The following is a 16415-nucleotide window of genomic DNA, read 5'->3' as shown; positions in this document are numbered from 1 at the left end:
CATTTGTTTATAACTAACAGGGGTCCGTGATGAATTTAAGATCTGCAGATAAAGGATTAATGAGTTCATCACAGAGAGCTGTGATGTCATATTATTAACTCTGATCTTCATTTTTTGCACGTTTGAATGAGAAAACAGGAAGTGATTGACTGCAGGCCTGATGGAAAGAAATAGAAAAAAGTTTGTGAATTTCAGCTCACACGGTCTGTAAAAAGTTGTTAATCAAAAACTGCCTTGATCTGATTATCATACTCCTCCTACCTAAATGAAGAATCATTCGATGACGTTTACTTTGGAAACATTTTCAGATTTATTTCATTCAACGATCCGGACGAAGGCCACAAGCCGACACACCTCGATCTCTAAACTCTGAGTGTTGCTGGAGCTTTTTCACCTTGTTTGTTTATTTGCTTCTCAATGATGTTTCTGCTGTAACTAATGGCAATAAAGACAGCAGCTGTGGCTCACTGGATAGGGCCCGCAACTTCAGAGGTTCAATCCCAGGATCCTGCAGCCTCATGTCCAATGTGTCCTTTGGCAAGACACTTAACCCCAAGTTGCTCTCGCTGCTTGGGTGGCAGCGAATGAATGTGTATGAATGGATAATACTGATGGTCACTTTACTCAGCAGACTCTACCATCAGTGTGTGAATGTGTAGGTGTGACCTGTGGAGTAAAAGAGCTTTGAATCATCAAAAGACGAGAAAGGAAAAATACAAGCTCAAGTACCATTTACTTCCAATATCAGCCCATTGTGCACTCTAACAGTGTATGTGAGTAATGCAGGGGCTTGTGCAGGGCTGGAGGATGACTTACACGTGGGATGTTAAAGAACAAAGCAGGGTGGGATGAAAGGGGTCGATTGTAGAGCGATGAGCTGGGGTCGAATGGGGTCGTAACTTTTCTGGAGCCGTCAGTAACACAGGGGTTAAGAATCAGAGTCGGGGTCTCGATGAATGATTAACGTCCACAAGAGGGTTTAGTGCTGAGAGAGAGAGGAGGAGAATATGGTGTGAAAATGGTATATGGTATATGTGAGGAAGCAGAGAGGATTTAATTAGCAAAGAAAAGCCCAGTCCTGTTTCTGTCATGTTAATGTTCTTAATTACTTCACTTAATTAAGTCCATCAATGTCTTTGTGATGTGTAAGAAGCATTCAGTACTGTCAGAGGACTTTGAACGATTCCTGCTCCGTCGTCAAGTTACTGTCTGTGGTGGTTTGAAGATAAATCTCTGCTTCCTGTTCGGACTCTGCAGGACGCGACCTCTCAGCAGAGCAGACACACATTCACATGTGCAGAGCATGTGATACAGACGGACAAGCGCCTTCTTGTTATCATGCTCGCATTGTTTTAAAGCTGAGACGTGTCTTCCTAGAGGCTCCATCTGCCTTCAGTTGTGGAATAAGCCCTTTAAAAAGTTCCTACTGTAAATGTGGGATTTCCCCTGATATGGACACACACACACACACACACACACACACACACACACATGAACATAGAGCACTGTGTTAAGAGACACCCAGTCATCCAGAGGCCGTGGATGATGGATGTGTGACCTGCAGAAGGGTCTGTGTGGTGTCATGGGGGGGTAGAAGCAGCAGACAGACAGATCCTTTGAGCAGCACCGCTGCACGCTGCCTGGAGGTAGAGGTAGATGGCAGAGCTCCACATAGACAGCAGGCCTCTTTTTTTCCTCCTGCTGTCTCAAACTGTGGGCCTCACAGACTGCAGCTTTGTGGAAGCAGAGATAGAGTTACAACACAAACATCTGGACCGACTTTTCTTACAGTCTAAAGGAGAAACTAGTGATCACTGGTAACATAAAAGAGAAATATGAACAAGCTTCATAACTGTGCTGATAATGAGTAGACCTTAGCTTTGACAAGCTCCAGCCTGAGAAATGATACAGAACAGAGTCTGTTGTTAAAACTGTCCTCAACACTGACTAACACTTGAAAACCATGTGAAGTATTCAACGATCTATGTACACGTCCTCCTAACTTTCCAGTTAGACCCTGAGTCCCTCTGTCGCCCCCCGGTGGTGGAACAAACTACCAAACTCCATTTGACCTGCGTCTGAGTCTCTTTGCACCTTTAAGAAAAAGCTAAAGACCCAGCTCGTTAAGAACACGATGAGGATGATATGTAGGATGGTTTTGATTAGATTGATTAGAACAGCTGTCGATGCTGTTGCTCTGCCTCTGGTCACTTCCTGTCAGCACCTCTGGTCACTTCCTGTCAGCACCTGTGCATCTGATCAGACTTCAAGCTGTTTGTTTGCACTTCCTGACGTTAGTTCCTCCTCTCTAGATCCTCTCTTGTGTTGTTCTTATTCTCTGATGTACGTCGGATTAAAGCGTCAACTAAGTGAATTGTAGACTTTGAGTCTGCGTATCTGCTCCGTCTCATTCTGCATTCCTGAGTTTAAAAGCCAAATCAGAGCCATGACTCATCTGTGCTCATCTGTTTCCTTCATCACTCCACAGATGAAACATGTGGAGGAGCGTTTCGGGAAGGACACCAGTAAAGAAGTTCTGCTCATGTGCATCGGCATCACGTCGTGTGTGGGCCGCCTCATCTTCGGCATAGTGGCAGACTACATTAACGGGGTGAACAAAGTTTACCTGCAGGTGAGTACTGTTAGAGTGATGTCATCACTCCTCCTGAATTAACCAGCCAATAGATTTGTTTGTTGGATGTCCCATGACCACATTACATGTCTTGCTTCTCTTTTTTCCTTTAAATATGCTCTGAATGATTTTAGCATTTATTGATCAAACACTGTAACTGCAGATCAGAGCTTGACCCATTAATGATCATCTCATTATTAGCACATCCAGTGGCTATCGGCTAATGTTATTACTCAATACTAGATTTACTCACGGCATTTCATCGTATTACACTAGCAATTCTCTTTTACCAGCAGAGGGCGCTGTATGGATTATAACAAACATCCTCCCTCTGCAGAGTGTCAGGCTGTGATGCTCATACAAGTTAGTTTCCAGTCGAGTGACCATCTGGTCTTCACTAAATATATTTTCCACAAGTGTTTGACAACTGTATTAGGAATTAAAGCAATACATGCAGATATCGATATCGTTTTCTTTCTCTCCCCAATATCGATATCGATCCAACAAATATCACATATCAGTCGGGCCCTACTAGATATGAACTCAAGCTATGAAACCAGCCTCAGATCAAAGTTTGACATGTAGGAAAGTCTTTGCTTTTTGTTATGTAAATCCTCTCAGGGTCACATTTCGTTCTTGAGTGACGGCTGATGCTTCTACATTTGAGTGGAGTAGTGTGAGTCAGTTTTTGCTGTTGTCTCGATTTCCTTTACTTTCCCTCTCTGTGGTTCATGAGAAGGCCTTCTCACCGTGAACAATAAAGCATGGAGTGAGAAAGGCCGAGCCCCGTCCAGAGAGGAAGTTTCACCTCAATAAGTGATGACTAAGAGCAGCTATCTTTTCCTCTTTCATGAAACCGTCTGAGCTCTAAAAACTCTGAGACAGCATAAAGGTGATCTGGTGACTTTGATCCAAAAACGCACACTTCCCTTTAACTTGAAGGAAAAAGTAATGTGATAAGAGAACAATTACTCAGTGGATCAGTAAATATGTGAAGCTCAGTTTTGACGTGAATACTCTGAATACTCTGTGTAGGTTTCCTCCTTCTTCGTCATCGGCGTCATGTCCATGATGATCCCTCTGTGCAACATCTTCGGCGGCCTGATCGCCGTCTGCCTGCTGATGGGGCTGTTCGACGGCTGCTTCATCTGCATCATGGCCCCCATCGCCTTTGAGCTCGTCGGCTCCGACAACGTGTCCCAGGCCATCGGCTTCCTGCTGGGCCTGATGTCTGTGCCCATGACGGTCGGACCTCCCATCGCAGGTGAGACAGGAAGTGTCATGAAAGTTAGAACGCTCCCACTACACCACCGATGTAAATATAAAACATGTCAGAGTCATAGTGAATACTTTGAACCCAGGAGGAGACTCAGAGACGTCATTCCCAACTACGGTTATCCAGATAAAGAGTTTGAGACTTACAAATCAAATCAAGGTCGATGTGTTAAAACATTTTTTTTTTTAAATTGAATCACTGCAGAATTTTGCAAATCACAAGTTGCTGTTTGATTTGACCAACAAGTAAAGTACTCTTACTTAAGACAGTACACAAATAATACAAATCATTTTCAAAATAAAAGCCTGACAATTTTTTAATGCAAAATAAAGAAAACTCAAACATGCCCTTACAAATGCGATTAATCGCAATTCCGTTTTTTAATGGTTGGACAACCCTTTAGATTTTTTTAAAACTTCTGTACGTTTTAATTCTAGTGATAATCAAATCAAATTGGACTGTATTGCTTTAAAACTGGTTGCTATCAACAAATTATTAAAAATTGTGAAAAATCTTATTCCCAATGAGTTCATGTCTTCAGGAACTGTCTGTTTAAAAATCTTAGTTTGAATACTTTTGTTTTCTTAAGTCATGTGAGTTTCAGTCCTACACAACATCACAAAGTGAGTCCTCTGAACAAACCTTTTTCAAGTTTTAAATCCATCTGAAAGATGAAAAATATGGAGGACCAGTCAGCCCTCTCACAGAATATGTTCAAAAAGACACGTGTAGCTCAATAAATAAATCCGAAGCACAGGTCACAGGTTTCCCTGCTCATCTATTTGAAGAAGAAATCGTCTCTTAACACATTCCTGCAGCGTCCTGTAAATCTCTCAGTGAGGAGTCTTTGGCTCCACCTAGTGTCTGGTTGAATTTGTGCTCTATAAGCTGAAGGTTTGTCCATATTTGATGTGAAATGCCTGGCCTCTTAGAAAGCATCACATTCAGGAACATGTTCATCAGCTCCTCATGTGAGCGTCATGTGCCGAGGCCTCTGTCTGAAACACACTGAGCTCCTTTTCATTTCAAAGACATGCAGTCTGTGGGACTGTCTCCTCGGACAGGATCCTGGTCATGGAGAGAGAGTGAGAAGTGCTCGATGAGGATGTCCATGTTTAATCTTCTGTTAGACGCCTTTTATAAAAGCTCAAACTCATGTTGCTCAGTGTTGATAACAGAGGAGAGAGGGAGCTTATTGCGTCACGTCCCCCGGTAGACTACAGCACGGTTACCTCTGAGACATAACGTCGTAATATAACACATGACTAAGTGTGCTTCGTTTACAAAAAAAAAAACTAAGTCTACAACACAGAGTACATGACAGCTCCTTGACTGACTTTGTGGCTTATTATGAGTCATTTTGATCAAATGATATTCCAGGATTTCTCTGTAATGGAGGCGGGGATCACGTTGTGTATGTGTGCTCGTGCTCCTGCATGAACTGAACCTCCAGTCGTGCCAGGGCCGAGGAAGTACGGAGCTCTCACACTCATCAAACAAACAGGACTTTGGTGGTCAAACCTGCTTGTGCACGGCACATCTCACTATGAGCTGATCCACAAAGGAGGTTTTTAAGGCTACTCTTAAACGTACTGAGGGTCCTGACAGGTCGATGATTCCAAAGGAGAGGGGCCAGATAACTAGATCACATCTCCTCCAGCACAACGTGTATGATACGATGTGTCCTCTCTCTCTGCCTGCAGGCTTCCTGAGGGACAGACTGGGCAGCTACGACGTGGCCTTCTACCTGGCAGGCATCCCCCCGCTCATCGGAGGAGCCGTGCTGTGTCTGATACCCTGGGTGGAGGCCAGGCGCAGGAGGAGCGAGATGGAGGCGGCTCAGAGCAAGGACCAGGGCGTCACCGAGAAGATGATCGAGAACGAGAAAGCTCAGGGAGACGCGCCGTGCAAAACAGGAGAATCCGTCCTCTAAGTGTCCCGCTGAAGAGACTGAGAGAGAGAGAGAGAGACACGGGAGCTCAGAGACTTCTGAGGACTGAGGTTCAGTTTGTGTGTTGTTTTTTTAAAGATTGTAACGGCGGCCTTCAGTAGAAGCACGCCAGAAAATGCCAAAGTGATGAAACATATCAGACAGATTCGTAGGTTGAACTTTAACATGAATGTGATGGAGAAGAACTATGCATTCAATCGTTTTAATCCAAATGAATTGATAGTGCAGCAGCCGAACTTGAAGTTAAAATGAAAAGAGGGGAATCTGCACATTTTAACACAAGGGAAGGAAGGCGTGCTGTACTTTGTATTAATGCAACACTTTCAGATTGCACTCTTAAGGTCGACTTTATCATTCTCTGTTATCTGTTTTGAAAGGCTTTAATGTAGACATATAAAGACCACATCCACTTACACCAAAGGTGAGCTGCTGGAGGTTCAATCAGTATCTCCGTTTCTTGTCGTTGTGAAGATTTCTTTTGAAAGCCGTCTGTGATGTGTCCCCTCAGACGGACCCCTCCTGTTGACACCGACTTGATTTGTTCCAAATGTTGTAAATATCGAGGGTGATCCAAAGGGACGTATCGTACGTGTGATGTCAGAGAGGCGCTCTGAGGGATCAGTGTTAATGTTTGTGAATCGTCCGAGCTGTGAACGTGCTCGGACTCCTCAAGGGAAGCAGCTCGAAGCACAAAGATTTAACATCTCAAGACCCGCAGCTCTGGGTCTGAACAATCTGGGCTCTACCTGAGCAGCTCCAAGACCAGCGAGCTCCGGGTTCACTGTGGTCCAAAAGACTCGTAAACTTGAGAATTGTTTATTCAGCTTAAGCAGAGTAAATGTAATGATAGGAACCTGAAGGAGACAGCTGCTTTATTACAGAACCCCGAGGGGGGTCCTGTTATTTCTAAGGGGTCCTAAATACATTTAAATTTAAGGTCTTTATGATTTACACTGATATTTTGCATTGTGCATATTCCATTATGGGCACACAGGGAGTCAACCACGGGTGTGTGTGTGTCTCTGCAGGGTTAAAGCTGCTCAGACTGTGACTCATCAATTTATGCTCCTTGTGAAACCTCAGCTGTTTTAAATATTTCAATCTTCAAAGGAAAGTTCCACTTTTTCAGAGTTTATTTGCATCGTTCCAAAACTTAGATAAAAACCATCAGTTTAAAAACACAGCTGTTTTCTTAGATATCGCTTAAAAAGATGTGATGTATACGTCTACCACAGATATATTCAAGCATAAGTTTTCCCCATATAGAAACAGAAATACATATATACAGTATATTGCATGGCGTAACTCGTCCATTTGAGCGTAGGCGAGTCCAGTGTTTAAATGTCACATGTTATCTTTTCAACCATTTTAAATCAGTCTCCTCGCTCCTCTTCAACATGTGAAGTGTGTTGTTGTAAATCCACTCTGATGCTGTATTTGATCATGTCTATAAACCCCTCTATTTCAGCCCTGCTCAGAACAGGCTGTTTCTGTGTCTGTAGCTTTAAATATGTAAATGAGCTGTGTCCGACCACGCCCCCTCTCTGGAATGGCTCGGGTGTCACCCATCTCGGGGAGGCCCTTTGTGATGTCATTAAGGGAAAATCTCCAAACGGCCTGTTTGAGCACACATTTTCTGAAAAGTGGAGCAGGCAGAAAACAGAGAGGATGGACTTTTCTCATCAATGAGGGGTTTGTAGACAGACTAGAGACACATGTTAGAGTTAGAGGAACATGGGGAGGTGTGTTTCGTATAATATGTGACCTTTAAAAGCTGGCAGCACACTCTGCAGAAACTCACATCTAAGCTAGTACATTTATCTTATTTCTAGTAGAGTTACCCGAAAAGTCCAGATAAACGTCTTCTTTTAAGACATTAATATACAGAAGTTAGACCTGATCTGATTGTAATAACCTAAAAATAACATCAGCCAATAGGACCAGCTTAGCTTGGAGGTCTGTTTTATATTTTGCCTCTGTTCGCTGAGCATGCACCCGCTTCAATCTTTCTATGTTTAGAAAAGAAGTTGATCTGGACTGTGAGCATGTGAATATGGCTTAAATGTGATGTAGTTTGATAAATCAACTTTTAGTGCACAATTCTCATTTCTCAGCTCTCACGATGTCAAACCTTCAGTGACGTTTTAAAAGGAATATAACCGAGGTCATTGAGAAAGCTAACAGTATCGTAGCATAGAAAAACTATCGACATCTAATTATCAATATAGGATGTTTTTACAGTGTAATCTGCACACAGGCTCAGGGTCAACTTTAGCTTCAGTTTCACAACACTTGTAACCTCCTGGTGAGCGTCGTGTTTTAGTCGTTCTCACCAGTGTTGATGAATCAGACACATTTAAACGTGTTCAGTGTTGACATGAAGCAGAGCAGAGGTGGGACGTTGTCTGCTCGTTGAAGCTGATCCTGTATTTTCTGCGTGTCTATAAAGTGTCATCAAACCTTTGTTTACTCACCTGGACTGTGTGAGGCCTCCTTGTTTGTTAAAGAACGTGAAGCTTGATTTGCTCACAGTTATAAAACATTTCAAACACGGATCAGCTGATTGGATGATGGGTGACCTTTGAAAAGGACCAAAATAACAGCATACCTGTGCAAACGTACTAATCAATATACGCTTTATAGAAAGACTAGCACGCACTGAGCGACAGTATCTTATCCTCTATTTTAAACAGAGCGGAGGACATGACTCTGACCAGTCATTGACAATCAGTCCAGTGCTGTCAGCGTTCATTATTAACTCTGCAGCCTGAGTTCATACGCATGTTTCGTTTTTTCATATTGTATTTATTTCGTAGTGTTTTGCGCCGAGTGTCGTGCTGTGATTGATGGGCATTTGCCTAAAGGATGATTTAATTTCGACCAAAACAAATGTACTGAAATGGAAAAAAAATGTCTGACAGTGTCTTTATGCTGTTTAGTCCTCTGTCACACACCTCCTCTGAACCTCACAGGAAGTGTCGTCCAACATGTGTGGAGGTGAGCTTGCTCAGAGACACTCAGGGAAACATCGAGTGTCCATCTGGAGCGTCATGGCACCCGTGTTCCTCCGTCTGAGGAAGTCGGATATGAGCCGCGTGACAGAGAAACCGACAAAGTGATCGAGCTCTGCTCCTCAATAATTCACCACAAATGCCTTTTTCTTCTAAATGCAATTGTGACAATCGTCAGCAGCGTTTACATTCTCCTCCTCTCTTAATATGAATATTCCAGCCGCTGCCTTTCAATTTATGCATAACGTCTTTCATTTTAATTGCATGACTGTTGAGTTGACTTTTCCTTTTCACCAATAAGAGCCTCGAGTGATGTCTGGACTAGGAGATTACTTCCTTTGTACCTCTGAACTTTGATTGTAAACCTCAATGCTATACGAGCATTAAAATGTCATATTGTGCTAATCATTTCCTTTTTTGTTTATACTAAAGTAATTCTCTTTTTACCGTGGACACGCTTCTTTACCTGAGACGTCCAAAGAGACATTTAGAGAAAAAAAAACCAAACCTATCGCATGGCTGGTTTTTGTTTTGAGACAACTTTAAGGCAAAGTCTGAACTTCTGTCTTAAAGCGTGTCTACTTGCTGCATGTGGCGAACAGTATGCCTCCATTTTATTGTTAATTTGCTCTTATTCTTTGGCCTACCTTTGTATTCAAATGTTTGCATTTTTTGTGTTTGCTGCAAGTTCAGATGAAGATGTATTTCTGTAAAGCTTTGCTGTAAGAAAAACGTCTTTCTTACTGACTTTATATCGACTTTTATGTTGCATAAATTGCGTCCTGCTTTCTGTTCACTTATTGCCTCTTGGTGTTTTTATTCATAAACAAGCAGCAACATCCGGGATTGATACATGAAGTGCAAGAACTGTGTGCGTCATAGCAAGAACTGCAAAATGTTTTATAAGGTATCTGTTTTGATTTAATGAAGGATAAGCGTTAATCACAATGAGCAAGTATATCCAACTGCAGCTGCAGGTACAGTGCAAGTAATGCCCACTACAAACCACGCCCACCCATTGGTTAGGGTTACATTAGATCGGATTGGATGGACTCTATTTTGTTTGGAGCGTGGTTTGTATCCAGTCTATGTTTGTAGCAGCTGCAGCGAGGCGTGTAGCTGACATGAATGACAGGCGGGAGCTTTGTAACAGTTTATTTAGAGGCTTGAAACCCGCCTCAGCTCTCAGCCTGTAATTAGGTTGACTGAAAGTTTGGCTGAGACAGCATTTCCAGCATGGAGGCCCCCATCGATGGGACTCCAGTGCCTCCTGCAGAAACAGAGGGGTGACGTCCATTCATGTTCATGTTAGTCTATGTTTATGTATCCTTCACCTTTAATTTTCTCAACCGAAATTACTTTCACTTTTTACAAAATCTGCCGCAGGACATGGGCTGAAGTAGACGTATGTCACGTATGACTCTGCAACCAAACATAGACACAGTGGCCTACAGTTTATCTGGAGTAAACATGATGCTTCATTAGCTCATGACCTCTCTTGACTCATTTCTTCAAAGTCTTCTGTTCCCTGAGCTCAGGCTCCCTCAATCACTGAAGTGCGTTTAAAGTCCACGTAAACAAAATGATTTGGCCTTTAAAATCTGTGCTTGTCGTCCCAAACAAACAATGAACCTTCAGTGACACAAAGACGACACAAAAGAGTTTTGAGTGTTTTCATCCATGCTTGGGGTCGTGGTGGTTATCAGGTGTAAGAGCACAAATCAAACTACTTCAACTTTTGTTGACCTAAAGTCTCCTTTCACACACATATAAACACCTGTTTTCAAAACTAAATAAATCAATGAATAAAGGGTTATTTACAAGAATGCACAAAGACCCTGAAGCCCAAATACTGTAAAATACTACTACTACTACTACTACTACTACTAATAATAATAATAATAATAATAATAAAGTCGTGTGTGAACAAGCTGAAAACCTTTTTTTTTTTTTTTTTTACTTTGTGGGACTTTAGGGTTCCAAAGTTATTATATAATGACTACATGTATTTAAGCAAGTCAGTATTACAACCCCCCCCCCCCCCCCCCCCCCCAAAAAAAAAACATGCTTCAACAGTAAGTTCTGACCAAGAGGCATCCTGTATCCCTCCTCCTCCTCAGCCAGGAACTTTAAATACTTCATACTTCATTAAATACTTAAATACACGTCATATAGACTTTAAACATCATGCTAAAGAGGAGTTTCTCTGTAGTTACCATGGACACAACAAGTAAAACAGAACGTTTGAGTTCAAATTAAACAGTAATCTGTTGTTGATTTTTTTAAATTTCTTTTTTGCTGCTTGTTTAACTTGTTGAATTAAAGTGATTTCACTCTCGAGTATTTGATCTGAATATTAGCTCGACTTAAACTCATTATAATAGTTTGTAAGATTTAGTCTTATCTGACAGATGTGCTTCTAAACACGAGAGGTCGCCGTTTCCTCTTTGTGCTGACGTAGTGGCGACCACTTCCTGTTTTCCCTCGAACATTTCTGACGCGTCAGCTGAACCAGGCAGCAAATTAAGAGAAGAGGTCTCACTCTACTCTGGATTTGGGAAACCAAGATCGATAACGTCGTACAGGTGTTCAGGTAATAGACAGGACAAGGGTGACGGCACGTAGATATTTTTTACTTTCATTCAATCCTACATAATATAATATTTAAAGTCATGGCATAATTTTCAATTTATTCTAATGGATAAACCCTGATTTATTTTGATTCATTATTTATTTTAAGAGGGACAGTAAACTTTGACCAATATTAAGACAGATATAAATGTACCCAAGCTTAATTTCACCAGATGTTGATTGAGGTCATAGAAATAACTCTATAGCATACAGTGTTCCTGCAGTACAAAGCACAACGACAAATCTCCAAACACACAAGACATAAAAAAGGTTACCTCATGTTTTAAAAAAAACAAACAAACAAATTAAAAAACACAAAAGCAGCAAAAGAAGGACATTTAAGTGCATTCATCAAGTTGGCAACGATCCAACCACAGGTGCCTTTTTTCTGTTATAATTTAATGTTTGTTTGTTTGTTTTTTATCTTGTGTGTTTTCTGAATGACTGTATTTATCTCAGCCTGTGGACTTTAATTTGGTATCTCCGCTGACTACCTTTGATACACCGAGTCAGCTGTCTTGTCAATAGACGATCTTTGGAAACGTCAAGCAGCCATACAGTCCGTTAGTATATGGAGGGTCTCTGCGGCTGCAGCGGACCCTCTCTCTCTGCCTGAACCATCCAGGTGCGTCAATGATGACCGACTTCCTGAGAGCAACTCAGCCGGCCCGCGGAACCGACAAACACGAAGCGTAAACAAAACGGCAGGAGGCCAATTAAAGCGGCGACAGGTTTCATTTCTCGCGTGACGGCGCGACGTCCCCACGAGCCGCTGCGACGTCCCCACGAGCCGCTGCGACGTCCCCACGAGCCGCTGCGACGTCCCCACGAGCCGCTGCAACATCCCCACGAGCGATAAAGGTAGCGACAGGTATGTCGTCTTCCACCGTGAAGAAGAAGCACGTTCGGTTCGCGAGCATGGAGGAGGACGAAGACGACATGGATGAAGAGCAGGAGGAGGACACGCTGTTTGAGCAGAGGAAGGACACCAGGAGAGGGCTCAGGAGCGCGCTGAAGGCGGCGAACAGGTCGACCAAAGCGGGGTGCGACGCCCGGGTGGAGGTGGTCGGCGGGGGAGGAGGAGGAGCGTGCGGCCGCTGGATGGTCACCCTGGCGCTCTGTGCATCTTTCCTGGGCTTGGTAATATAAATAAAGGAGAGACTGAGCAGTTTGCTAAAAAACTGCAAAATTGTCCCTCACTTAAGATCTCTGATGTATGTAATAATTAGCATTAGACAAACTAACACCTACTCAAAGAGTCCGTTTGTAATCTAATGAGCTGACGTCATTCATTCAGCTGTGTGTGTGTAGTTTAAGGTCATGTTGTTTGTGCACTAGTGGCCCACAAAGTATATCCAGTGAAGCCTTTAAAGCCCAGTAGAGCTGTCAGTGACTTCTTCATATCTGCACACACAGGATTTACATAGTTGCAAAACTTGCTCTTCAACTGAACATATCAGATTACTGACATCCATCAGTGAACCTGTGTACCTGCTTCCTGCTTCTGCACTGGTTCTGCTTCTTCCTCAATTTGCTTTGAGTAAGCTTAACAAACACACACACACACACACAGGCTGATCCTGGTTTGGTTTTCAGAGCTGTTCTGTGTTTAATCAGGAGACATTGAGATAACTCGTGCGAGCCTTAAACACATGAACGATGCACTAACTCCCCTCTCTTCATGTTTTTAGGGGATGAGCATCTCTGTTCTGGGCCCCACCTTCGAGGACCTGGCTGTGAACGTGAAGCAGGACATCAGCAACATCTCGTACATCTTCGTGGGTCGCTCGGCAGGATACATCGGCGGCTCGCTCTTTGGAGGCATTCTCTTCGACTGCATGAACCCTCACCTCCTGCTGGGTAACCTTTTGGTTTATCCTCGTCTTCCTCAAGCGTTAGCGCCTCGCTGTCCTCACGTATATATATATTTTTTTTTAAATTATATCTTTATTTCGAATGGACAGAAAATGACCACACATCAAGCATACATATCAACAAAGGTAATGACAGATGTCCATCCGGTTTTTGTTTTAAAGTACAATAGAAAAGGGAAGAACAAAAAAAAAAAAAAAAAGAGAGAAAACATGAAACCAAGAACAGAAACCAGGTGAGGGGGGTCACCCGCCGCCGCCATCAAAAAGAGAGACATCGAAAGACATTCACGGAAATAAACATAAGATAGTGGTACCAGTGATATTAGAAAAAGTCTGCTCTCTCGGGGGTAATAAAGACAATCCAGTTATTCCAGATCCGATAGAATTTGTCCCTTTGAATTTTTAGTTGATAGGATAGTTTTTCCATCTTAAATATTTCAAGAGTTACTCCAAACCAGTCCTTAATAGAAGGTAGAGTCGGACTCAACCATCTTCTCGTAATCGTTTTTTTGCTTGCCACCAAAAGTAACTGTAATAGTTTTATTTCACTCCTGCGTTCCAAAAAAGAGACGCGACCCAGATACAGGACCTCGAAGCTCAGAGGAACTTGAGTGTTAAAAACCTTACTTAGAGATGTCTGAATACCCCTCCAGAAGACACCTAGTTTGGGACAATACGTATATTTTTTTTAAAGCTGCTGTAATAAGACATGTTGTAAGTCGTCATGGTAACCAACTTAAGTGGGTTTGTAAGAGCCATGATTGTTTCCTCCAAGCCAGCAGAGGCCATGCCGGGGCGCCGCCTTGTGCAGGCTGAAGGTGGCTACAGGTGTCTTCAAGTGTCATTATATTTAAGTTAGTTTCAGCTGTGCTGTTTTTTTATGATCTGTAGGAATCGAGTGGAAAATAAATCTGTTTTGATTTCATTGCTGCAACGTAGGACTTAGTTTATTGTATTGAAGTTAAACTGAGGACACGTCAAACACTGAGTGCTCATGAGGACTCGTCACTACAGTGTGTGTGTTTCTCTCTCTCGACACGTTGGCTTGGTTTAATGACACATAACCACATGTGTCCTTCAGGCTTATCCATGCTCATCACAGCGTTTGGGATGTGTGCCATCCCGTTCTGCAAACAGGCTCTGATCCTCACCGGCCTCATGTCCAGCATCGGGATGTCCATGGGGGTTTTGGATACAGGTAAGAAAGCCAGTGTAATTCTCTGAGTAAATCCTGCTGTATGGTCTTAAACAGCCCGTGCTGGAACGCCATGTCTTTATGTTTGGGTTGTGTCATCCTTCCTTCAGGAGGTAACGTCCTCATACTGAACACGTGGGGCGAGCAGGCCGGCCCTCACTTGCAGGCTCTGCACTTCAGCTTCGCCGCCGGGGCCTTTGCGTCGCCGATCATCGCCAAGCTGGTGTTCGGGCCTGGACTGACGTCCAACAACGCCACGCTTCCCTTCGCCCCCGAGAAAACGACCAGAGCGCCCGACCCTCACACGCTCATCCGCTACGTCAACGGCAGGACCGGCTCCCTCAAATCCATGTGGGCCTACATCGTGATCGGCGGCTTCATCTTCCTCGTCTCCTTCCTCTTCTTCGTCCTCTTGGCCCGCGGCAGCAGGTCGCAGGAAAAAGCCCGCACCAAGTCAGGGAAGCCGCTGTTGGCCAAACATCACACCGCTCTCATCGTCCTGCTCTCCTTCTTCTTCTTTGGTTACGTGGGCGCTGAGGTGACTTACGGCTCCTTTATCTTCACCTTCGCCAAGGACTTCGCCCACATGCCTCAGGCGCAGGCGGCCGGCCTGAACTCTCTGTTCTGGGCCACGTTTGCGGCCTGTAGAGGTCTGGCCATCTTCTTTGCGGCGTGCATTTACCCGGCCACCATGATCCTGCTCAGCCTGGTGGGCTCCACCGTGTCCTCGCTGCTCCTCTGCCTCTTCAGCAAGGAGCACGCCGCGCTGTGGCTGTGCACCGGCCTGTACGGCGCGTCCATGGCAACCACCTTCCCCAGCGGCATCTCCTGGGTGGAGCAGTACACCACGGTGACAGGCCACACGGCGTCGGCCTTTGTTGTGGGCGCCGCGCTGGGCGAGATGGTGCTGCCCGCCCTTGTTGGCTTCCTGCTGGGGAAGTTCCCGGACCAGCCGCTGCTCATGTACCTGTCGCTCATCACGGCCACCTTCACCTCCATCCTGTTCCCCGTCATCTACAAACTGGCCTCAGCCCCCAGCGGCCAGAGTAGGAAACCCCGCGCCAGAGGCCGGCCTGACACGGACGACAGTGAGTTCCGTCAGGCGCTGCTGGACTCAGGAGCCAACGGGGAAGAGGAGGAGGAGGAGGAGGAGGAGGAGAACGAGGCGGATCAGTGGAACGACGCAGACTTTGAAGTCATCGAGATGGACGACGCATCGAGTCTCATCAGTTCACCGAGCAAGGCGTCCTCGCCTCCTGACGCCACGAGCTCCACCTCCTCCAGCTCGCAGCTGACCGATCCTGCAGCCGGATTCTCTGACGCCGTGTCTCTGGTGGGAGACTCGCCCAGACGTAAACTACTGCTCTCTGTGGACAGAGAGAAGCGGGACTGAGAGCTCGCCTGTGACCTGTGAGCGACACACACACGGTGTGTGCGTGTGTGTGTGGACTGGTTTGGGTCATGACTCATTAAAGCCTCTGGACACACTGTTTCACTGCAGGTGGTTATAGCTATTATTTCATTGGCCCTTTTCTGTTTCACAGTGAGGTCAGAGGCCAATGAGCTTTCATGTGCCTTGCTCGAGGACACACCAGCAGAGGGGATATATTGAACCAGGGACCGTCATCATTACGCCCCCTGCTGCCAAAAACAGGTGGTTTAATTCCCACTTCTGTCTTGGTTTCATACACTGAAGGAAACGTTTCTCATGATGTAACATTTGTGTTCTTGTTGCACTTTTTTAAAGATCCGATTTAGTTTGTTTGTCGGAGGCTGAAACCAACTTCAGTTGAATCGAGTCTCATTTATGATGCACGCTAAAAAAGATTGTTCTTTAAGCTCCAG

General features: G+C 44.4%; 2 protein-coding genes across 2 annotated transcripts in view; both read left to right on the top strand.

Annotated features, from left to right (window-relative positions):
- slc16a10 (solute carrier family 16 member 10) overlaps positions 1-9666 on the top strand; it is a 39680-nt gene extending 30014 nt beyond the window's left edge. Inside the window, exons 4-6 of the mRNA XM_079360525.1 lie at positions 2489-2632; positions 3668-3896; positions 5612-9666. Coding sequence (XP_079216651.1) covers positions 2489-2632; positions 3668-3896; positions 5612-5841 — 603 coding nt within the window. The 3' untranslated portion in view covers positions 5842-9666. The remainder of the gene's footprint in view (positions 1-2488; positions 2633-3667; positions 3897-5611) is intronic.
- A 2257-nt stretch (positions 9667-11923) lies between these two features.
- On the top strand, positions 11924-15982 carry mfsd4b (major facilitator superfamily domain containing 4B). The gene is made up of 4 exons (XM_079360475.1): positions 11924-12641; positions 13193-13361; positions 14457-14573; positions 14681-15982. Exons 1-4 carry the CDS (start codon positions 12375-12377, stop codon positions 15961-15963), a joined length of 1836 nt encoding a protein of 611 aa, XP_079216601.1. The 5' UTR covers positions 11924-12374; the 3' UTR covers positions 15964-15982.
- The last annotated feature ends 433 nt before the right edge of the window (positions 15983-16415 follow it).

This window comes from Symphodus melops, assembly GCF_947650265.1.
Source record: "Symphodus melops genome assembly, chromosome: 1".
In the NCBI taxonomy this organism is placed as follows: Eukaryota; Metazoa; Chordata; class Actinopteri; order Labriformes; family Labridae; genus Symphodus; species Symphodus melops.
Note: the sequence above shows the minus strand (reverse complement) of the source record. Positions and strands in the feature narration are given on the sequence as shown.